A 24287-nucleotide genomic window follows, 5' to 3' on the forward strand; every position below is an offset into this window, starting at 1 on the left:
CCATTAGTATTTTGTGGGTTTATTTTGCCTATTTTTTTAAAAAGACTATTTATTAGAGTAATTTTGAGTTCACAACAAAATTGACAGGAATGTATAGGGAGTTCCCATATACCCTCTACCCCCTGCTCCAACTTGGAGGCTACCCTCCTCCATTATCAACTTGTTCTTCCAGAGTCTTTTTTTAATTACAAATGATGACCATACATTGATACATCCTACTCACCCAAAGTTCATAGTTCACCTTAGGGTTCACTGTTGGTGTTTTATAGTCAATAGGTTTGGACAAATGTATAATGACATGTATTCATCATTGTAATAGCATACAGAGTATTTTATTGCCCTAAAAATCCTCTGTGTTCTGCCTACTCAGCACCTGCCTCCCCTCACCCTTCTTGGCAAGCACTGATCTTTGTACTCTCTCTATGGTTTTGCCATTTTCAGTATGTCCTACAGTTGGGATCATACAGTATGTGGTCTTTTCAAATTGGCTTCTTTCACTTACCAATATGGCATTTAAGTTTCCTTCATGTTTTTTCATGGCTTGATAGCTTATTTCCTATTAGTACTAAATAATATTCAGTTGTCTGGAAGTACCATTCACTTACTGAAGGACATCTTGGTTGCTTTCAAGTTCTGGCCATTATGAATAAAGCTGCTATAAGCATCCATATGCAGATTTTTATGTGGACGTAAGTTTTCAACTCATTAGCATAAATACTGAGTAGCATGATAGCTGGATCATATGGTAAGAGTGTGTTTAGTTCTGTAAGAAACCGCCAACTGTTTTCTAAAGCAGCAGTACCTTTTTGCATTCCCATCATGAATGAATGAGAGTTCCTGTTGCTCCACAGCCAACATTTGGTGTTGCTGGTGTTCTGGATTTTTGCTATTCTAGTAGGTGTGGAATAGCATCTCATTTTGTTTTCATTTGCATTTTCCTGGTGACATATGATGTGGAATGTCTTTCACGTGCTTGTTTGCAATCTGTGTATCTTCTTTGGGAAGATATCTGTTAAGGTCTTTGGGCCATTTTTTAATCAGGTTGTTTTCTTATTGTTGAGTTTTAAGAATTTTTTGTATATTTTGGATAACAGTACTTTATTATATATTTGTATATAAATATATACATATATCTATTTTGTGTTCTGTAGTGAAAGTGAACATAAATAAAACTTTTATTATTGTAAGTTTGGCCACGGGGTGCCTGTGTGGCTCAGTCGTTAAGTGTCCGACTTAGGCTCAGATCACATCTCGTGTCCATGGGTTCAAGCCCCGTGTCAGGCTCTGTGCTGACTGCTCAGAGCCTGGAGCCTGCTTCAGATTCTGTGTCTCCCTCTCTTTCTGCCCCTCCCCTGCTTTGTGCTCTGTCTCTCAAAAATAAATAAATGTTAAAAAATAAAATAAAATAAAGTTTGACTACTACTATACTGGCATAAATGAACCCAACTGTACCAGAGAATATGGAAGAGAAAACTTGGGCTTTCCCTTAGATGTAAGAGGAGCATAAAATTTATTGTACTTATGGCTGTATAAAAACTTTTTTTCTGTTGCATTCTAACCTCATTAAGAATTACAGAAGCAGAAGGAGGTGCAGGCTGCACTATGAAGTATTTAGGTCAGGTCTAAAGAATAGTTCAAATTGATCCCTATTTAGTGGTCCCTAAACAATACGGTGGTTACCAAAAGAGGTACCTCCTGGGACTTTCAATTACCACATTAGGCAGCTGCTGTGTGGATTGCAAGAGAAAGTGAAAGATGATAGTTAAACAGCCATCCTTACATCTTTTATGGAAGGTTCATGACCATTAAGAAACTATTTGCATTGGCTTGACCATAAATAACACTGCACAGTTCAATTTGAAATTTCAAATTGACCCAATTCAAACCCTTCTGCAGCCGGAACAGTACTTATAATCCTGGCAGGTCACGGAGTTCTCTTTATTTTTCGCTCTGAGCCCAGAACACCTACTACTCCAGGACAGAAATTCAAGGCTCTGCAGACAGTTCAGCTTTCAGCCATAGGGCAGCAAGCCTACTGTGCATCCAAACCAACGATGGAATGAACACCTTCCTGTCTCTGCTTGGACAAAAGGGCAGCATTATTTCGGGACCAAGAATCAATATTAGATTGGTTCCCTAATTCCTCCAGCCACAGTGAGCAGAGGTGAGAGTCCGGAAGGAGATGGGATGAATGGGCTGGTGCAACCAGGCTGGGTAAGGGAGGGGTCAGGGGTCCTTTTTTAGTAAGAACTCTAGGCCCCTTTTGGCTGTGTGACCTGGGAGGGCTACTCAGCTTGTCTTAAGACTCTAGGGCAATTATAGGATCTAGTGGCAAAATGTGGGTAAAAGTCTTAGTTCAGACACTGGCCCATGGTAAGCCTTTAGTAAATAGCAGCTAAATTATTTTTGTAGCTATTACCATTGTCACTATTATTTTGTACTTTAATACCACCACCACCAACGACTTGACTTCATGTCTCCACCAGCAGCCCCTCCCAGCCCGGCAGCTTCAGGCCCAGGTGACTCATTTATTCCCAGGATAGACCTCCAAGCAATACTTTCGGGGGTGACTACTTCTCAGGAGGCAGAAAATCTCCTCTGAAAACTCTTCTCTCGTTCTTCCCTCTTTCCTCCCTTCCTCCCCGCCTCTCTATCAAACCCACTCTCCTTTTCTGGAGTTCAAGCTGTTAGTGCAAGGGACTCTCGCCCCAGGACCTAGCTCAGCTCCACCGCCCGAGGTCGCCCAGACATGTGCGGGCGCCTTCCTGCACGCCACTGTCCCCTGGCGGACGAAGCCGAGAGCGACCTGGCCCCGGGGTTGTAGCGCACCCCTGCTGCCAGGCGGCGCGGGGCGGACCCGGTCCAGGCTGGCCGCCGCCTTTGCCAACTCGCGCGCCCGCCCGGCTCCGTCCCTCCTCTCGCTGTCCTGCCACATCTTCCTCTGCCTCCCACTCGAGGGACCATGTCGCGGCTCAGCTGGGGATACGGCGAACACAACGGTGAGCGAGGGAGGGCTTTGCTCCAGGGGGCGGCCGTGGGGGACAGACCACACACTGCTGATCTCGCACTTGCGAGAAACTTTTTGGTTCCTCTTTAAATTGAGGAGCTTTCCCCTGAGCCGAATGCAGGAAGTAAAGAGAGGGCTCAGTCTTGTGAAGACAGGAAAAGCGTCTTTTGGAGAGTGTTGGTAGTGAGGGTGAGAGTTGGTGTGTGTTAGCCCTGTGAAGATTCCCCCAGACCACGAAATCTTCGTATATGTCCATTCACTTTCACTTGAAAAGCCGAGGACTTTCCCTAGTAATAACTACTTATCAATTAAAGGCACGGAGATTAGAAGTCTGATGACATACTTTAATGAATCGAGGGCAAGTTCGCTTTCAGTTTTTTGAGTTCATTCGCAGGAAACAAATCATGGAAAACATTTGAAGCTATACTTAAGAAATTTTAATAATTGAATCACAATTCTGAAGATTGAAGTTGCCTTCTTGGCAAATGAAATACTGCATATATCTTAATAGTTGTTACTATAAAATATTGCCATGGTAATTTGCAGTTGGTTGACTGGTACTGTTAGCTTTAAGGAGGTCTCAGGTTCTTTCTAAAAAAATAAAGTTATGCTTTGGACCACTTCACTCTTTCTCCCTCTCCCACAATCATCCTTGCATAGATAGAGGATTAGCAAAGGATTATTCAAATTTTAACATGTTGGCAAAAATGGATTTATTGAAGGGAGCAGCAGTAATAATATGTATACTTGTCTTCTTCTATATACTAAATCACCAAAATAACCATTATTTGAAATAACTGCACAGTGAACCAAGAAGCCTTACAGTGAATCAGTGGCAAAATTAGATCTGTGAATAATAATAATAATAATACTTTCCTTGGATTAATGTTCATCTTATTGAATAGTACCATATAGTCAAATTTTAGAGTAAGTTTACTTTCACCAAGAAACTTTCACAAAGAAAGCTTTTCAGCTTCATTTCTAATTGCAGCCTTCTTGAGGTTATGATTAACTTGCCAGTTTAAAATAGCAGCAGGTGAAATTTAGAACTTTAATAATAAAACGTATAATTTAGGTGAATTTCTTTTTGACTGAGACTGTAATTATAATCTCACACTTTGCTAATTTCTAATTTATGTTTGGGAAAAAAACCCACAAAAAATTTCTTTTAATTTCCCTCTGTGCTGGAATAATTTTAATTTTTGTCATTTCATAGTTACTGGGTGTCAACCGTGCCCTCACAATAGTTAGGAAGAAGAAGGGTCTTTTCAATCAATGAGTACTGATTACTCTTTAATACATTTATTTGTTAGAAAATGTTGGCCCCAGTGAAACTCATCTTCAGAAATGTAAAAAATCTCTTTGAAAAGCCATTACTAAGGAGTGATTTTGTATTTCTGCTAAGAATTGTAGGGCCATTTCCTGGTTTTTGATGCAATAGCTTTCTGAGGACTATGCCTGTAAGTAAATCAACTGTGGCAAAATGCTACTGGAGATGTGTTGTATCCTGACCGGGCAAGTTCAGTTGCTTGTTTTCTGTTTAGGCTGGCAAAAGCAGTGAATGAGCAGATAAAAGGAAATTTAAACAAGGTGTAGTAGCAAGAATAAAATGGAACACCAAGAGTTGAGCCATTGGAAGGGGGTATACCACCTTCACCGAATACTTAAAAGTTCTTCCACTAACCTGTGGTAGTTTTATTGGTTTAGTTTAGGGAATGTAGCAGTTACTGAAAACTGCATATCTGTAGATATTTAAAAGTTCTTCAGTCAATGGAAGAATCACCATTTATTTCTACTTAAGAGCTGTGTTTAAATGGGTTTAAAGTTGAATGTTTTGGAAACATTCATTAAAAAGGAGCTTGTTTAAGAGGCAGGAAAATGAACCGACTATAGCGGTTAATAAATAATATCGAGTAATTTATGCAAAACGTTATTATTATTATTTTTAAAATCTTTATTTATTTTTGAGAGAGAGAGAGAGAGACAGAGCATGAGTGGAGGAGGAACAGAGACAGGGAGACACAGAATCCGAAGCAGGCTTCAGGCCCTGAGCTGTCAGCACAGAGCCTGATGCGGGGCTCGAACTCACAAACGGTGAGATCATGACCTGATGCTGAAGTCAGACGCTTAACCAACTGAGCCACCCAGGCACCCCAAAGCGTTATTATTTTTGTTTTATTTTGGTTTGCCTCTGCTTTTCAAAATTATTCTTGTTATAAAGGACTGGAAATAGGAGAGCAAAGGAATTAGGAGGAGACAGAAACTCTTTCCTAGTTGGAAAAAAGTCAACAACAACATTTCATGATACATGCATCACATATTTGAAATCTAACTCTGGTTAGGTTGACTCATACTGGGTGGCAGTGAAATAGAAAACTTTTTTTCACTTAGAGAAAGGACTAGATTGTACACAGAAAGAGTACTAGAAAGGTAAATGAGAGTACTCAATAAACCAGGAAATGTAATGCCTTCTCTGTAATAAGTAGGCAAAGACTTTTGATGTTCAAGTTGTTTTGAAGTCCAAAATGTCAGATTCCCTAGAGAAGAGCTTTTAAGTTATGTGAATGGTTGTATATTCATGCTTTGAGTTTTTGTAACTGATGCATATGTGAAGGAAAGAGCTTAAGCTTTCTCCTTTGCAAAATTTAAGAGTAATAAGGAGCGTTAGATTTAGAGATTGAAGCTGTTGATAATTGCGATGTGTTTGTATTTCTTGAAGTTTCATTCTAAATCTTTAAAAATATTTGTTGTCAGTAACAAATGTTTAATTGTCATGCTGTCTCAGTAACATTTGTTTTAATGTTTATTTATTTATTTTGAGAGAGTGAGAGCGTGCATGCAAGGGGTGGGCCACAGAGAGAGAGAGAGAGAGACAGAGAGAGAATCCCAAGCAGACTCCACCTTGTCAGAGCATGAAGCTCCATCTCACAAACTGTGAGATCATGGCCCGAGCAGAAATCGAGAGTTGGATGCTCAACCAATTGAGCCACCCAGGCACCCCCAGGCTGTGTCATTTTAATAAGCACTTGAATATTAGAGAAATCAAGTTAGTGAAGTAGGGAAAAGCTTAGTCAGTAGCCCTGTGCTCTGCTGACTTGGTGGTAGCTGTATAAATTGCAGGCATAGTAGACAATAAGAACCTCTAACCTGGAAAGTGACTACGCACACCTGTAAATGACTTAGAGATTTACCTGAAGCTGCAGTCTTGCTGTTGATTTGGGGAGGCAGAACTTGAATCAAGTCTCCCAGAGAAATGAACAGTCTAGACAAGGGAATTGCCTGCTTATTGGTTCATATCAGTTTACCAAACGTGTGTCTGACTTGGGGACTTGTTGCAGTTTTGGCTTTTTTGAATAGATGATCAGGATGACCATTTTCCCTTGTGTTGGAATTCAAATATAACATTGGCAAAATAACCACAGAAAGAACTTCAGAAATGTTCAAAGAAAGAAAGAAATTGTTACCTGACTCCGCTGAAGATAATCAACAATATTACATTTCCTGACATGGTGCCACCATTTTATTTGGATTATACTATGTGAAAAATTTACGTATTTCCTTAGTATGCCTGTTGGACATTGGAGGCCTGAGTGACACCTGAAGATACCAGTGAGTGATAGAAGAAAGAAGTAGGGATAGCATTTTTTTTTTAAAGTTTATTTATTTATTTTGAGAGAGCAGGGGAGGGGCAGAGAGAGAGACAGAGAGAGAGAATCCCAAGCAGGCTTCACACTGCCAACATGGAGCCCGATGCAGGGCTCGAACCTATGAACCGTGGAATCATGACCTGAGCTAAAATCAAGAGTCAGATGCTTAATCAACTGAGCCACCCAGGCACCTCAGGGATAGCATTTTTAAGAACTGCACCCTTTTTTTGCTACACAGCTTTCTCAGTTTCATTCGTTCTTTCATCTTAAGAACTTGGAGACCTCTGGAGCTACCACAGATCTTTCTTGGAGCTGAGACTAAATCTCATTGTTTTCAATGATCAATTATCCTATTGTTTTTAGTTTGGTGAAAAGGCACCTTTGGAAAGTACTTTTTAACCCTTAAACGGTTTTTGTTGCAAGGGTTAGTTTAATGCTGCAAATGAGTTAAGCAAACCAGGAGGTTTTCATCCTATAATAAAAGCACCCAGCCTTGTAAAAAAAAAAAAAAAAAAAAATTAGATGCAAAGGTCGTGAGGATGAAGATCTTATTTTATTAATCCTTTTTATTCCTTCAGCTCAAGCACAGTGCATTGTACTCAACAAATGTTTGGGGAATGAAGTAACTTACTTAATCCTTTTCTTTTGGTCCTATATATTTAAGGTCCTATTCATTGGAATAAATTTTTCCCGATTGCTGATGGGGATCAGCAATCTCCAATTGAGATTAAAACCAAAGAAGTGAAATATGACTCTTCCCTGCGACCTCTGAGTATCAAGTATGATGCAAACTCAGCCAAAATCATCAGTAATAGTGGCCATTCCTTCAGCGTTGACTTCGATGACACAGAAGACAAATCAGGTTGGTTCTTTTTTTTTTGGTTGGGGGTGTGTGTGAGGTGACTGCACTGTGATTTCTTATCTTTCATATTTAAAATACCTATGTATTGTGTGTTCCTTAATACTTTGCTAGAACTTGTAATAAAAGTTTTGTTTGACTGTTTCATGGGATAATGTCTTTCATGCTGTGAATAAGTCATGGACCAACCAAATAAAACTTTAGTTTATGTGTTAATTTGATAACCAAATGAGGTAGAAAAAGAGAATTTCCTTAAAATGGACATTGAATCCTTCTTCAAGCATATCAACTGCCCAAAGAATGGATGATATCCAATTTAAAGTTAAGATGAGAGAGAAGATTAGAGAGAATTGAATTTTGGAATAATTCTTAAGGCTTCTGACAAATTATTTTCATTTTTAGTCTAATATTAGGATGATGTTGTATTTGCTCTGTTAATAAAAATATAGTTAAATTATAATTTTTTTTTACATTTATTTATTTTTGAGAGACAGAGAGAGACAGCATGAGCAGGGGAGGGACAGGGTGGGTGGGAGACACAGAATCAGAAGCAGGCTCCAGGCTCCGAGCTGTCATCATGAAGCCTGATGTAGGGCTCGAACCCACGACCCGTGAGATCATGACCTGAGCCGAAGTCAGACACCCAACCGACTGAGCCACCCAGGCGCCCCAAAAATATAGTTAAGTTATGCAAATCCTAAATTGGAAAAAGATTTTCACTTATTAATTAATCTCAGAATAGGTTCATAATAATATCCTGTATTTATGTGATACTGTATTGTTAGCAAAAATTATAAGCTCATAAAATTTCTTTCTCATATTTGTCAAATTCATAAAAGATACATTTTCATCAGAGCACTGTAAAAAATATACAGAAAAGGATTAACATGCTATTTTTAACTTTCATGGGGAGGAAGGACCTCACTTTAAAAAAAAATTATTTATTTTGAGAGAGAAAGAAAGAGAGAGAGTGGGGGAGGGGAGAGAGAGGGAGAGAGAATCCCATACAGGCTCTGCACTGTTAGTGCAGATTTCTAACAGTGGGCTCAAACGTGGGCTCAAACCCACGAACTATGAGATCATGACTGAGCTGAAATCAAGAGTTGGATGCTTAACCGACTGAGCCACCCAGGAGCCCCCAGACCTCACTTTTTATATACTATATTCAATTGTCTTTCCTTTAAGCCCTCAGTTTAATGCTTCTGTATTAATAGATATGGTTGATGCAATGGGTAAATTATAAATAGTCCATGGCTTCTGAGTATAAAGGCTTTACCACCCATAATTGTAGTTTGATACTGTTTATGTCTTAAACATAAAAATTTGAAGCTAACCACTCCTGCTGTTACAATAAGAAATGATTAAATTTACATCACCTAAAACTTTAAGTTTTTAATTTATAAATAAATGTAGGCAGCCTTAGTCATAGAAAATTCCTACTCTAATTTGCTTGATGATGATCTAGGTTTCCTTTCTCTCCCTCTCCCTTTTTTCTCCCTCTTCCTTCTGTCTTCCTCTCTCTGCCTCTTTCTCTCTTCCTCTCGTTTTCCTTCTACTTTGAGTTAATCTGGGGGAATCAGCTTATGTTTCCAGATTTGACACTTTGTCTGTGATTGGTAGTGTGTCCCTTCTCCCATATGTGAAGGTCTAGTTCCTATCTAGATCACAATGAAATTACCAGAGTTAATTGGAAATGTCTGTAAAGTACTTTGTACCCCTCTGAGACAGAAACTACATAAATATGGGTCATGATTCTCATTCTTTTTTCTCAAGATAAATAAAAAGAGAATGTTTTGTGGTGATTCTAGGCATTTAATCAGTCAAAAGTAGAAACCACTATAGTTAAATTGTTGTTGATTTTTCTTTTTCTTTGGTAAACTATAAGAAACACAAACTTTCTATAGCAAACCACTTTAATTTGAATAAAACAGTTTCTATTTTGTAAAGAAGCCATTCTTGACCAAAATTAACTCTGAATCCCGCCAGTAAGAGGGCAGAGGCACCTGGGTGCCTCTGTTGGTTAAGCCTCTGACTCTTGATTTCAGCTCAGGTCATGATCTCACAGTTCATGGGTTTAAGCCCTGCGTACAGCCCAGCACTGACAGTGTGGAGCTTGCTTAGGATTCTCTCTCTCCCTCTCTCTCTGCCCTCCCCTGTTCAAAATAAATAAATGAACTTAAAAAAAAAAAGGAGAGAGAGAAACAACAGGCATGAAACTGTCCTCACGGTCCTTGTAGGACTTCTTTGGCTAGGCAGTTGCATTCCCCATGGTTAATGTCTGGCGAGCCACCCTTTAGAATTTAATAGTCCTTTAAAGAGGGGGTAGGAAGTGATGATATTTTGGGGGAAGAATTCCTCTTGGCCATAGCAGAGGGCAAATAGTAATCTGGTAAAGAAAGACAAGGGCATTCTCACCCTAGCTACTGGTCTGTGTACTCAGACAGGATCTCACCTCTCTGGGAATCTCACCTGACTGGCCCCACAACTCCTCCTGTAACATCCCCGCTTGTCCCATCCAGAGCTCCCCACACTGCATTGTAACTGCTAGCTGGTTCTCTTCCCATTCAGCTGAACGCTCCCTGTGGACAACAGCTCTGTCTGACTCCTGTGTCTAGCATAGTGCCTTGCACACAGTAGGTACTCAATAAATGTGTGTTTAAGTTAAAAACATTTTTTTGGTGTTATGTTTCTTGGAGGATAGAAAATTGATATGGCGGAGTGCGTAGGTGGCCCTGTAGGTAAGTGAAATCAAGAGATTCAGCTCAGGTCATGATCTCACAGTCCTGGTATCGAACCTTGCGTCAGGCTCCGCACTGAATGTGGAGCCTGCTTGAGATTCTCTCTCTCTGCCCCTTCCCAGTGCTTGTACTCTCTCAATAAAAAATAAGTAAATAAAATAAAATAAAAAAGAAAATTGATACAGCATTCCATTTGACACCTAAGTAGTTTAAATTATAATTATTTTTAGGTTTATTTATTTATTTTGAGAGAGACAGACAGCGCGAGTCAAAGAGGGACAGAGAGAGAGGGAGACAGAGAGAGAATCCCAAGCAGGCACCACGCTGCTGGCACAGAGCCTGATGTGGGGCTCAAACCCACAAAACTGTGAGATCATGACCTGAACCAAAACCAAAAGCCTGACCCTTAACCAACTGAGCCACCCCGGTGCCCCTGACATCTAACTAGTTTAAACATTAGTGGGTTATTCATTGCTTGAATGTTTAATTATTATTATTATTAAAGTTTTTTTATTTTTGAGAGAGAGAGAGAGACAGACAGAACGTGAGCAGGAGAGGGGCAGAGAGAGAGGGAAACACAGAATCTGAAGCAGATTCCAGCCTCCAAGCTGTTAGCTCAGATCCTGACCAGGCTCGAACTCATGAACCGTGAGATCATGACCTGAGCTGAAGTCAGAGACTTCACTGACTGAGCCATGCCATTCAGGCGCCCCTGAATGTTTAATCATTAAAGGCTGTTGTAGTGATTGTTACATGTTAATAAATGAAAATTCTTGGAATATAGTAAGTACTTAATAACTATTAATAACAAACTGATAATAATAAGACATAGTAAATAACAGGCCTGTATCCTTTCCATGTGTAAGATATGTTGTGCTGAAATCTTTTAAAGATGTCAAAAGGAAGGAAGCTAGTTTCTTACTGAGAAAGGCCTTGTAGGAAAACCAGTGACATGATGGACTCAATGCTTATTCTTTAATTTTCACCTCTAGAAATTGTCAATTTCTTAGTTACGCTCTAGTTATTTAGTTCTAGTTATCTGGTTCTAGGTAACTGCCTGAAATCAACCAAATTCACAAGATCTGAAATTATACATTAGAAAAGAGAAAAAACATAAAAAGATATGGGAGAAGGATGCCTTAGTTGTGTGATTCCTCCAAGAACCAAGATCTCCAGGAAACTGAATTGGTAATTTGTGACAATGTATACATTACAAAACTATCATAATGATGTTTCCTTCATTAGGCCTAAGTCCCTTGAGGATAAGGATGACCTTACTCATCATCCCATACTTAGTATTGAACATAGTTGCTAGCCCATAGCAAGGTATTCAGAATTGTTGAATGAATAAGCAGAGAGTAACCTGGTGTGCATATGCTCAGAGCAAAAGAGGCCAGACTTAACGAAGACTTTCCTGGCTCCATAAAGAATTCAGGCCCCACTGACTAGAAGCATTTATGGCTTTGGTCTCTCTCTCTGTCTCTCACAGTATAATCCTGGCAGATTTGTGCCCTTTGGTTCCTCTTTTCCTAGGGTCCAAGCAAAATACATGTGCTATTCATTTAGCTTTGCTTCAGAGAACTGTTTACCACACAGTGATTAGTCTATGACTTTCATTAGATTCATAAGAACATGTTCTCTAGTGGTTCCCAGGTCACTTACTCAGTAGCCATCTTATAAACTGAAGTTTACAGAGACGTGCTTCTACAGGTGAGGTCTCTTGTTTTATGTTTTTAATATTTATTGGTGCAGACACTGTCTTAAGCACTAGAGATACAAGAGAACAAGACAGATTCTGCCTTAGAAGAGTTTGTATCCTGGTGGGATAAACAGTAAATGCATGCATAGACAAGTGTGTTAATTTTTAAATTATTTTCTTTCTGATTTTGTTGCAAGCCTTGGTTACCATTTAAGGCCATTGGCTACAGTGTGGTTTCAGAAAAGAAGCAGTTACCAACAATTTAAGAAAGTCAAACTCAATGGAGTAACATATACATTCTAGTTTCACAACATTGTTGGTCTTTGCAGCATATAACAAATGACAAGGATTCTTTTATTAAGATATTAAAAAGTTCCCAAATTTTAATGGCACTTAACTCTGATTGCTTACTCTCTGTGGACCTCTTGTATGAGTGTTTTATTTGGAATAGATTTTTAAAAAATTCTGAATGAAAGGATAAGTGGACTATATATGTATACCAAGTATGATTTGAGAGAAACAATTACTGTTTTCGGATATAAGATGGAGACAATAATATTTAGTTAGTCATCTGGATTACAGAGGAAGGTGAATGATTTGATGCTTGAAAACACTAACTCATTCCCCCTAAAAATAATTTTTGTTGCCATTGTTCATTTTATACTATAGTTATGTTATTTTATTATAGAGTATCTCAAAGTCAGTGATAAATTAACCTTGATATTTTGACTTACTTTTCCCCATCCTGTGGGAAGCTTTCTTCAGAAGAGCTCTGTTCTAAGAGAATGTTTTCTTCACACGTAGACAGTTGCTGATCATGGTCCCAGTTTGGATATTTTATTTTATTATTTTATTATTTTATTTTATTTTATTTTATTTTATTTTATTATTTATTTTATTTTTAACATTTATTCATTATTTATTGAGAGATAAAGGGAGAGAGAGAATCCCAAGCAGGCTCCATGCTGTCAGCTCAGAGTTGAACATGGAGCTCAAACTCATGAACCATGAGATCATGACCTGAGCCGAAATTAAGAGTTGGACACGTAACCAGCTGAGCCACACAGGAGCCCCCAGTTTGGATATTTTAATTGAAACACTCACGTGTGGAGTGCAAATATGTAGAGTGTAAGGCAATCTTTGTTGCTTAACTAGCAGAGCTATGCTAATCTGGCTTTAAACCCTGGATTCTGAGCAGGCTTTCCAGAGATCAGCCATTATTCTTGGATGTTTCCCTAACAATGTGTGTTTTTTGGTATCATTTTCTTTCTCCTGAGCCAGCTTATTTGCATCTTCTCCCAAAGTTAATTCCACATTGATTACTCAAGCTCTGTAATCTGCCTTTTATCTGTGAAGGAATGACTTTATGTTTCAGCTCAGGTTTTATGCTACTGCTGCAAGAAAAGAAAGGACAATAGAATTGTTGATTTCTTCATTTGGAATGCCACTGTATCCATGCTGTATGGAGTCACTTAGGGAAATTTGCCTTTTAAATTAATTTATCTGTGAATGATCTTTGAAAATGTTTGTTTAAAGACAAATCAAATGTTTTATTCATTCATTCATCGAATATTTATCATACATCTCCTCTGTGATAGGTTCCATGCTAGATGATGGGTACAGCAGTGATCCAGTTGGACAGAGCCTCTGCCCTCCTGAACACTGTCCAGTGGGAGACTCAAAACCCTAACATTACTCTGCTTATAATGGTGTAACAGAAGAGCAAGACTTAGAGTCTGATGTAAATGGTTCTTCTCTTTAACTTTTCAGAGGATTTTGGAAATAGCCATCTTTGGTTATTAAAAAAAAAAAATCTGGATCCAAATAAATCTAAGGGAAGTTCCTACCATTCAATCTTCCAAAAAAAAAAAAAAAACCCACAAAATGAATTGCATATGCTCAATTTTTTCCCTTGGCAATTTTGATAATTGTATAAGTCAAAAAGCATCCAGTCCTATCTCCTAATTAAAAATAGACAGAGAGATGGACAGATGAACACAAGTATGCATGAGAAAGCTAAAGCCCACAGAGACTTAAGTGAATCTTGAAAGACCACATAATTCAGTTGCTGAGCTGGGACCATTCGCAGGTTTGCTGATTCCAACCACGGTAACTCTTAATCATTGATGTTCAACTTCGCTGAGTCAAATTGAGTAAGGAAGAAATGAGTTCAATTGTACTGGTTAATAGAGGCAGCCATCTGGATCATTTTTCTCCCACAAAAGAGCTCAAAGAGGCGTGTGCCTTAGGCATCCTTACTGCATGTGATACCTCTTAACATCTTTTGCTTCTTTTTTTTTTTTTAAATTTTTTAACGTTTATTCATTTTTGAGAGACAGAGAACAAGCAGGGGTGGGGCAGAGAGAGAGGGAGACACAGGATCTGAAGCAGGCTCCAGGCTCTGACCTGTCAGCACAGAGCCCAATGCAGGGCTTGAAGTCACAGAATATGAGATTAGACCTGAGCCGAAGTCAGATGCTCAACCAAATGAGCCATCCAGGCGCCCCTTGCTTCTTTTTTAAGTAGACTCCATGCCCAATGTGGAACTTAAACTCATGACCCTGAGATCAAGAGTCACATGCTCTGCTGACTGAGCCAGCCAGGAACCCCATTAACATCTTTTGATTCATATATAAGATGGATCATTCCTGACAAATTTTGAGATTTCTCTCTCTCTCTCTTTATCTCTATCTGTCTACCTATCTGAAATCTCTGAAGAGGAAGGTCATTTAAATGAAACTGTTATTAAGACTGAACCTCATAATCTAACACTTAATTCTACTGGATGTTGGTGGGAGATTAGTAATGTGTATGGTATATTCAATATCCAATGCTGTCTTATCCCCCCATAAACATGCCCAATAAAGATTAATTAGGAGGAGACAGGTTAGAGCTATGTTTTATATTAAGAAGATTTTCTATATACTTAAGATATGGTTCTGTTGTCAGAAAAAAGTTAATTTTGCACTGTATTCCAGGTTTCCCTGGGAAGATAGAATTTAAGTACAGAAGATATGCTTACTTGGCCAGTTTTTGTAGTAATCCTAACACAATAAAATAGTAATAATAGCTAACATGTCCAGCATGCTCACTGTGTGCCAGGCAGTGTTAAGTCCTTTGTATTCAACTTTTCTTCTAGTTTCAAAACAGCATTAGGAGGAGGGAGCATTACTCTCTTGAGGTTACAGACATGAAAGCTGGTGCTTTGAAGTTAGAGTTCATGCAAGATCACCAGTAAGAGCATGAGCCCAGGTCTTCTCAGTGCAGGACACTATTCTTTAATCATAATGCTGGACTGCTCTACCAAGTTCAAGGTGGCCCTTTTTACATAATCACATCCTTATTCAGAGAGGCTGACATTCTCCAATAAACAGACCAATTCCTTACCTTTAAGAACTCCTAATTTCTTCTACATTCCAACCACTGTCTGCTGTGATTTCCCAGATATTCCATAAAAATCTGTTTTGTAGACTCTCCAACCTTTTAAAATGTTTGTACGCACTCCTCATATACCTAAAAGTTGTGTTCCTGTCCACAAACTGAATGACACATTTGTAAACACTTCCTTGGAGGACCTGCGTGTGTTCAGGGAGATGATGTGGGTTGTAGCAGCATGTGTAAAGATTGTTTTCTTGCTCACAATTGAAAATGCATCGCCATTTTAGTTCTGCGTGGGGGTCCTCTCACTGGAAACTATAGGCTGCGGCAGTTTCACCTGCATTGGGGGTCTGCTGATGATCACGGCTCTGAACACGTGGTGGATGGAGTGAGATACGCTGCAGAGGTAAGCCAACAGACATAGATTCATGATTCGGTGTTTTCCTAGGTGATGGGATTTAAGGAACGCAGAGGGCAACTCTCTTGACTCCAAATTGATCCTGAGTCAGTTAGGTTTCTCGGTGTCTGAAATTGCTTTATTCAATCAACATGAGAGTTTATCAATATGAGAGCGATCAGTGTGGCTCTTCTGAGTCTTATACCAACTCTGAGAGCTTAGGGTTATTGTGCTCATTCTAGAAATGAGTAAACTGCAGATTTGGAGAGATTAAGTAACTTATCCAATTAGGGGGTGGTGGGTAAGATGGGTTTAAATTCAAGTTAGTCTGATACCAAATTACAAATCTTTCTATACTATCTATTGTGCTTCGTGAAAGTCCACTGAGAAGGCAGAGAAAGAGACATTTGATTTGGGCCCAACTGTGTACGTATTTGGTCCAGACAGAGATACATACTAATATCATATTTTGTAGAGGTGATAGTGAATGGCGGAGTTTCTTGTAGGGAAGAAAAAAACAAAGACACAAATTCTCCTAAACTCTACATTACCTCTATAATTACAGGTATAGAATGGAATCTGTTAATTATTAAGGTCATTGGTAAAGCATAACACAATAAAGCATTCATTGACTCTTTAAAAAAATTTTAATGTTTATTCACTTTTTGAGAGACAGAGACAGAGCGTGAGTGGGGGACAGGCAGAAAGAGAGGGAGACACAGAATCTGAAGCAGGCTCCAGGCTCTGAGCTGTTAGCACAGAGCCTGACGCGGGGCTTGAACTCACGGACCGCGAGATCATGACCTGAGCCGAAGTTGGCCACTTAACTGACTGAGCTGCCCAGGCACCCATCATTGATTTTTTTTTAAATTGGAAAGTCACTTCTTTATAATTATATTTGTTAATAATACTCTACTTTTTCTAATCCTCTATTCAATGACAAAGCATAATATACTTCAAGTTTTCATACTGTTAAATATTGCTAACACCCAACTTTTTCATGAAGCGAAAGTGAATTATTGTATGACTCAACCAAAGCTGTTTATGTGAAAATAGTTTGGCTTGTAAGCCATCTAGGTGAGACAGAGCAGTGTTACCAGGCCAGTAAAGTTCTTCTTCATTTTCTCATGGTTACTGAGCTGTGGAGTATGGATACTCCTTTATAATTCTGCTGTTCAGAGAAATCCAACCAACAGAACTTTTTTCCAGTTTTGCTCTTCCATTCACAGGTACATCTATTCTTTGAGTCTATCAACCAAAGTGTCCATTTTGTCAACTTAAAACACTTTTGTCTGAGGCCAAGTGCTTAAGGTGTGGGACCTGCTCTGTTTTTAGGATGGAGAAATAAAATGTATATCCAAAGTGTTCCATGCCAGTGGAGAAAAGAAGCCAAGAATGTAGGAAGTGGGACTTCTGAATCTGTGTGGTGCCTCAGTTTATATCATCTGCTGAACAGTTTTCATGTTGCTTTCTCACATTTTGTGTTCTAAATCTCACATTTTGTTCTAAATCTTAAAGGCTTTGTGGGGATTGAGCTGGTTTTGGATTACTGCTTTGTAATATTCCTAAACAACTAAGAAAAATTAGTCACATTGCTTTATGGTTTTACTTTCTAGTTTCATAAACTTGAATGCGTACTCTCAGAGAGATCTTATCTGAGCTGGCAAGTTGTTTCTTGAAAAGGGCACCCATATCCTGAAATTTTCCAGAAGCTCGGAGTCCTGACTTGCAGAGCAAGAAACATCTTTGTAGACTTTCCTTCTTGAAGGGGATAAAGCTTTGACTGGAATTTCATATATTCTTTAATATATGTTTAAGACTATTTCTTACTTTGTTCATTTGTTCATGAATTCATTCACTCTTTAAGAATTCATTGTGACCCTACTATGTCCCCCATGTTTGCCTAGCTGACTTGTGCTCATCCTGAAGGGAATGCTGGAAGGAACTAGGGATAGAACAGGGAACACTTCCCTGCGAACAGCCCTTCAGCCCCAACCAAAGGATGAGCAGCAGTGAGCCGGGCAAAGGAGAGAGACAGCAGTGGTCCTGCACGGGATCATGTATGAGGACTTGGGGTGGGAAGTGCATCCCGTATTTAAAGAACAAAGTGGCTAGTTGGATTGGTGCATGAACAAGGAGGAGAGCTGCCCCAGGTTGGGTTGGAAGGGCTGGAGGGCCTGCACTTAGTAAGGTAAGTCATGGTAAGGACTGTGAACTTCATTCTCTGTGCAGTGGGAAGCCACTGACTAGCTTTGAACTGGAAAGTGATCATATTTGCATTTAAAAAACATTCTAGGTACCACTTGAAAATAAATTGGGTTGAAGCAGGGATGGATAAGAGGAGTCAGTGAGAAGATTTTTTGGGGGAGTTCCAGGTAAATCGATGATAGTATAGTTAATTGGAGTGCTGGCTAGAAGTATAGACTGGAAGTATCCCCCTTCAGTGGGATTTGTTGATTAACTTGGTTTGAAGGGGAGAGGAGGAGGGGGTCATGTTTTCTGGTTTGAGACAGGAATGCTGATGGAGAATGAGGAAGTCTGGGTCAGACCTCAGAGTTGGGGAGATGTTAGAGGTAGATGATAAACATTAATAAATGGTACGTGATAAGTTCTTTGGTAGGAACATACCATGGGAGCTGGTAGTATTACTGAATAGTTAGGAAACGTTTCTTTGTGATTTATGTGAATTGAAACTGAATGTCTAAGAGTCACTATGAGAAAATCTGAAGAGCTTCTCAGCAAGTGGGCACAGCAAAGACAGATGACCCCAGTCAGGAGTAAGGTTGGCATGTTTAAGAAGCAAAAGCCTTTGGCTTCTGGGATTGGAATTAACGAGGGAGAAGTTATAGGCCGTGTCCTGGAGAAGCAGGCAAGGACCATGCCTTGTCAGGCTTTGTGGGGCATGGTAAGAAATTTGGGATTTATCCTTAATGTATCGAGACAAAGATGATGGAAGGTCTTGAGCAGGGGAATGTCATGTTCTACTTTATATTTTCTAAAATAGAAGCACCTGCTATGTGGAGAAGAGGTTGGGCTAAGGTTGAAACAGGGAGACAAATTTGAAGCTTATGGATGTAGTGCAAATGAGCAATGATGGTTTGGGGTATGGGTATGGTGGAGATGAAGAGAGCTAGATGAGTCCATGATGTGTTTGCGAAGTGAAGTCAGTGGGACTTGGCAATGAAAAGGATGACAAGATTGAAGGGAGAAAAAAAGAGGGGTCTAGAAACACTCCTAAGATTTTGGCTTGAACAAACAGGATGGTTCTGCCATTTACTAAGATGGGCAAGTCCAGGGAGAAGCAGATTGCAGAGAGAAGTTAACTTTCTGTTTTGCACATGTTAAGTTTGAGGTGTCTATTAGATAGATATCCTTGGCTCACATTCAAGAGGGCTGTTGGGTGCAAGTGTGGACTTTAGGGAAGAGGTCCAGGCTGGCGCTGGAGGCATTTGGGAGTCACTTACTTTTAGTTTCAGGTTCAAAAGAGTCCCTTTGTGCTGAGCTGTAGATAGGAGTCTAAAGTGTTAATTAGTTTTTCCAGCTACATTTGTACCTAATTTCGTGACTGTCATTGAGTTGTACCCTCTTACAAAATAAAAAGAAGAAAAGAAAAGAAAGGAAAACCATTTAAAATATACCGTATAAAAAGTTAACTTGAGGTCTACTCTGATGATTTGTAACTGTTATAGAGAGATTAAAGTGATCTAAATCATGAAAAACCATATCCCAAGGGTTAGGCATCTATACAAAGTAGACTAATAATCCACTCCATATTTAAAATTTTTTAAATGTTTATTTATTTTTGATACACAGAGAGACAGAGCATGAGTGGGGGGATGGGCAGAGAGAGAGGGAGACACAGAATCTGAAGCAGGCTCTGGACTCTAAGCTGTCAACACAGAGCCTGACGCGGGGCTCGAACCCACGGACTGTGAGATCATGACCTGAGCCGAAGTCGGACGCTCAACCGACTGAGCCACCCAAGAGCCCCTAATCCACTCCATATTTAGAACTTCATCTGATTCCAGTTTGTGCAGATTATATAGTAAGCATATTAAATATGTAGTTGTTAGTAAAACTATGATTTTAACATTAATGGCAATCTTGGGCATGCTAAGCACAATTGACATATCAGTAGTATGCAGTTAAAAATGCTAAAGTTGAATAATACTATTATTTAGGAATTATTTTCCAACAGGGAAGAATCTTCTCGTTTCCATTTTTGTCATGGCTATGACTTCAATCATGGTGGCAGTTGTTGTTAGTCAGGAAATGTGAGTTTGCTATTTGTTTGAGTTTTAATTCAAATACAAATGCTAATACAAGTGCTAACAGTTTCTCTGAAGGTATTGCTGCCAGTTAGGCAAGGTGTGTGGGAGAAAGACTTGTTTAAAAAGAGTTTTGTTTCTCTAGTTTCCCAGAATATTCTAAACATTTGCTGTTTTTTAACCAGCAGAAGGATATATAGATTCATTTCTCTTTAGTTACATGTTCATTTTCTAGTCAATTGTGGTTGTGAACCTAAAGAAGTCATTTCACATCTTTCTATCTCTTTGGTGTCATCTCTTACTAAGTGAGCTGATGGGTTGGCACAGAGCCATTTTAAACAACCTTAATGTTCTTTTCAGCCCATCCCTTCCAGTGGAATGTCATCTATCTCATGTGAGCCAAATGAATTTTGTTTCGTCATTTAGTGTTTTCAGGTTTTGTTCCTCCTCCAACTATCTCACACCAACTTGGAACATGGCGCCACCGGAATCCACTTTTTTTTTTTTTTAATGTTTATTTATTTTGAGAGAGAGAGAGAGAGAGAGAGAGCAAGGGCGGGGCAGACAAAGGATTCAAAGTGGGCTCTGCGCTGACAGCAGGGAGCCCAATGTGAGGCTCAAACTCATGAACCGTGAGATCATGACCTGAGATGAAGTCGGATGCTTAACTGACTGAGCCACCCAGGCGCTTCTCAACTTTTTTTTTTCATTTAAATTTTATTTAGTTATCATACAGTGCAATACCGGTTTCAGTAGTAATATTCAGTGATTCATCACTTACATACGATACCCAGTGCTCATCACAAGTGTCCTCCTTAATGCCCATCACCCATCTAGCCCGTCCCCCACCCACCTCCCTCTGTGAACCCTCAGTTTGTTCTGTCTTTAAGAGTCTCTTGTGGTTTGTTTCTCTCTCTTCTATTCCCTGACCCCCACCTTTCCATATGTTCATCTGTTTTGTTTCTTAGACTCCACATATGAATGAAATCATATGGTATTTGTCTTTTTCTGTTTGACTTATCCTGTTTAGTGTAATACATTTTGGCTCCATCCATGTCCTTGCAAATGGCAAGATCTCATTCTTTTTTGATGGCTGAGTAATATTCCATTGTATATGTGTACCACATCTTCTTTATCTATTCATCAGTCTATGGACATTTGGGGTCTCTCCATAGTTTGGCTATTGTTGATAATGCTGCTCTAAACATTGGGGTGCACGTACCCCCTTTGAATCTATATATTTTTTTATCCTTTGTGCAATTGCTGGGTCACAGGGTGGGACCCACTTTTGTATTTTCCATATGGATATCCCACAATCGTCCTTGATTATTTGTGGATGGTGTACTATTTTATAGTTTTGTGGCTCACTATTTATGATAACTCTTATTTATTCAGAAATCCCCCATATTAGTTGCCTATAAGATGTGAAGTTATAGTTAAAGCATGGGATTAAAAACATGTCTTTGAACATACTAAATCCTCTCTGTAAGAGTTAGCTAGAAAGGTTATTTGTGCATGAAACCCTTTATATGTGTTTCCTTCCTGAGTTGCCAAAAGGATTTATTTAAAGGAGATTTTATCTGAAGTCAGTCCCTCATATAGGGGTTCTTGGACCACATGGTCTACTCGTGATCTTGGCTGAATCATGTGAGTGTGGCACATTGCCCTTTAGCATCTATCTTAGTTTAGATTGTTCTTCCCCTTAATCAGGAATGAAGATCTTCCCAGAGTGGTTTTCTGCCGTATTGTTATTCTACAGTCTTCCACAGTTGTTTGTGTGATAGGGATACTGCACTGTTTACAATGGCAGAACATTTAGAACACCTTTGGATTTTGCATGAGGTCCGAGTTGTGAAGTAGGTGTAACCTATTTCCTAGAGTTCCAAGTCTTCCAACTCCTTCCCTCTCCCCTTCTTTCCTTTCCCCCACCTCAGTAGCACCACCTGCCTCTCATTTTCATCCTCAGACACCTCTGGTTCCTAGTTCCTGTTCCTAGACAAAGCCTCTTTGTCCCCATTAAAAGTTGCTGTCAGCAAAGGATCTGAACATATTTATAGATGGTAATAAATGTGTGAATATTGCTTAAAATAGTTGTGTTAAGGAGAGTTTGCACTTTCAAGCCATAAAAAGTCTTAGAGTACAGTGATGAACAGCTGACTGGGCAGTTTCAGGAACAATTGGCACTGTCCTTAGCAGCAGGACTCAGTCACTGCAGACCTCAGTGGACTTCTCTGCCATCCTGTGAGCCTGAGCTCATTTAGTGGACTCTGCCACCAGCTGGGACCTAAGGCGGCTCTGTTGCAATCCCACCCTTGGAAGGCTGTGGGGGAGCCTTAAGTCACTCAGGAGCAATGGCTGGAGATTGTTCCTTGGCAGGATATTCCAGAGCATTCTAAATAGTGATGTAGAACTTCTGATAGTGCACCACAGACTAAGTGGCCATGGTTTTTGTCTTTGGTTTTTGGATGAAAACAAATAAGATGCTGTCCAAGATTCTTGTGAAGAATACGTTATATACATGAGTGCACAGCACCAGAACATCTATATAAATATTCTGTTTTCATTTATGTTTTTAAGGATGTTTTACAATAAAACATTTGAATTATGTTGCATACCTCCCTTTCAGCTCCATGTTGTTCATTGGAATTCAGACAAATATCCCAGCTTTGTTGAGGCAGCTCATGAGCCAGATGGACTAGCTGTTTTGGGAGTATTTTTACAGGTGAGAATACACTGATTTCATTTTAAATAATTAATCAGTCATGTTGGATAAAGAGTTTCAGTCATGGAGAAGATAGTCTACCACTTTTAATAGTAAACTCATTCTAACTTTAATGTTTTCCTTTTGCAATTAATATTAAAAATTTATGTATTAATTTATGATTCATCTAGTGGTCCACAACTACCTTAGGAGATTTGTCTTCTGTTTCCTCTTATTGTCCATTGATCATTTTTATGTGGGTAGAAACAGCAGCAGCAGCAACAACAATAATAGTAGCAGGAATAACACTAACATTCTGAGAAGAAGATCTTTATTGTAGGCTCTTATTGTAGGCTTTATTGTAGGCTCTTCCTGATTGCACAGTCTTTAGAGATAACAGACAGTCAAGTTCAAGTTCCTGATTCTTGAAGCACTAGTTTTACCACAATGGTTTGTTGTCTCAAACACACTGACCAATTTTTTAAAAATTTTGTTGTAGTTTCCTTTGTCTAATATTCACATGGGATTAGGCAAGTATCATTGTTTTAATACCCGTGGGTGGGTTGGGCTCCCACTGCACCGCATTCTTGCAGGGCGTGCACTTCTGCTTTGCCACCGACTCTGTGTGTGATGTAACTCCTTGGGGCTGGGACTGGGGGAAGCCCAGGGCAGAAGGGAGGGAGGCATGAATGGCAGCGGCTCCCTCCCTTTGGCCACCAAGTCTGCTGGTGGCAGTGGAGTCCAAGTGAAGCAAGAGATTATACTTTCATCCTGAAGGACTTAAAACCTTCAGGTCGATTCAGGACATCCCTAACAATGAAAAGAGTTACATCTATTTTTCTGATGATTTCTACTCATGACAATGTATCGTTTTGGTTCAGGACCTCAAATCATTTTAGGTTGAGAATGGGAGATGTTTTCTTTTAATACTTTGATGTCACAAGAGTCTGTTTAGATGTAGGGTCTGAAGGTCATATCTGGTTGAATTGTGCAAGTATTATGTTAGAGTTTCCTAAGCAAGTTTTCTCTTAAGTTAGCCTGTACATTAAACCTTCATAAAGCTAAAGAATATGTAACTGTTACTACTCGTTTTAGAATCAAACTTATAATTCAGCCAAGGAGCCCTGTAACATTATCTTGTTATTCACATTCTCTGGCATGCTAAAGCCAGCAGGTAAAAGACAGATTCATTATAGAACAATTACTGTTTGTTCTGGGTTGGCAAAGGTTTTTCAAAAAAAGGGTTAAAAAAAAGTGACTGGCATGGAGTGAATCAGACCTGTTCTGTTAACAGTAACCATTTCTTTTGAAATTTCATGCTTTCAGATTGGTGAACACAATTCTCAACTGCAAAAGATTACCGACATTTTGGATTCCATTAAAGAAAAGGTACAATAAAATACTATGTGCTAATGACTTGTTCTCTCCTGAATTCTCTTACCTTCTTTTAATAACTTAGACTTTGGACATTGGATATGTTATCTGCTTTGAAGCAGGTTTGGAACACACTTGACCAATAGAGCAGAATTAACCTATTGCCAAGTGTGTTTTGAAAATTACGAAGGGGTCTTAAATTATCTAAAACCATTACTA

The 24287-nt window shown here is 39.3% G+C and overlaps 1 protein-coding gene across 2 annotated transcripts in view; it reads left to right on the forward strand.

Moving 5' to 3' along the window:
* Positions 1-2856: 2856 nt before the first annotated feature.
* Positions 2857-24287, forward strand: part of CA13 (carbonic anhydrase 13) — a 34301-nt gene continuing 12870 nt past the window's right edge. For both annotated transcript variants that reach the window (XM_047074092.1, XM_047074093.1), the window contains exons 1-5: positions 2857-2999; positions 7319-7516; positions 15616-15734; positions 22620-22715; positions 24021-24083. In XM_047074092.1, coding sequence (XP_046930048.1) covers positions 2963-2999; positions 7319-7516; positions 15616-15734; positions 22620-22715; positions 24021-24083 — 513 coding nt within the window. In that variant the 5' untranslated portion in view covers positions 2857-2962. The remainder of the gene's footprint in view (positions 3000-7318; positions 7517-15615; positions 15735-22619; positions 22716-24020; positions 24084-24287) is intronic.

This window comes from Lynx rufus, unplaced genomic scaffold (assembly GCF_022079265.1).
Source record: "Lynx rufus isolate CCGP_SWC_20201006 ecotype Redwood Valley unplaced genomic scaffold, mLynRuf1.p SCAF_12, whole genome shotgun sequence".
Taxonomy (NCBI): Eukaryota; Metazoa; Chordata; class Mammalia; order Carnivora; family Felidae; genus Lynx; species Lynx rufus.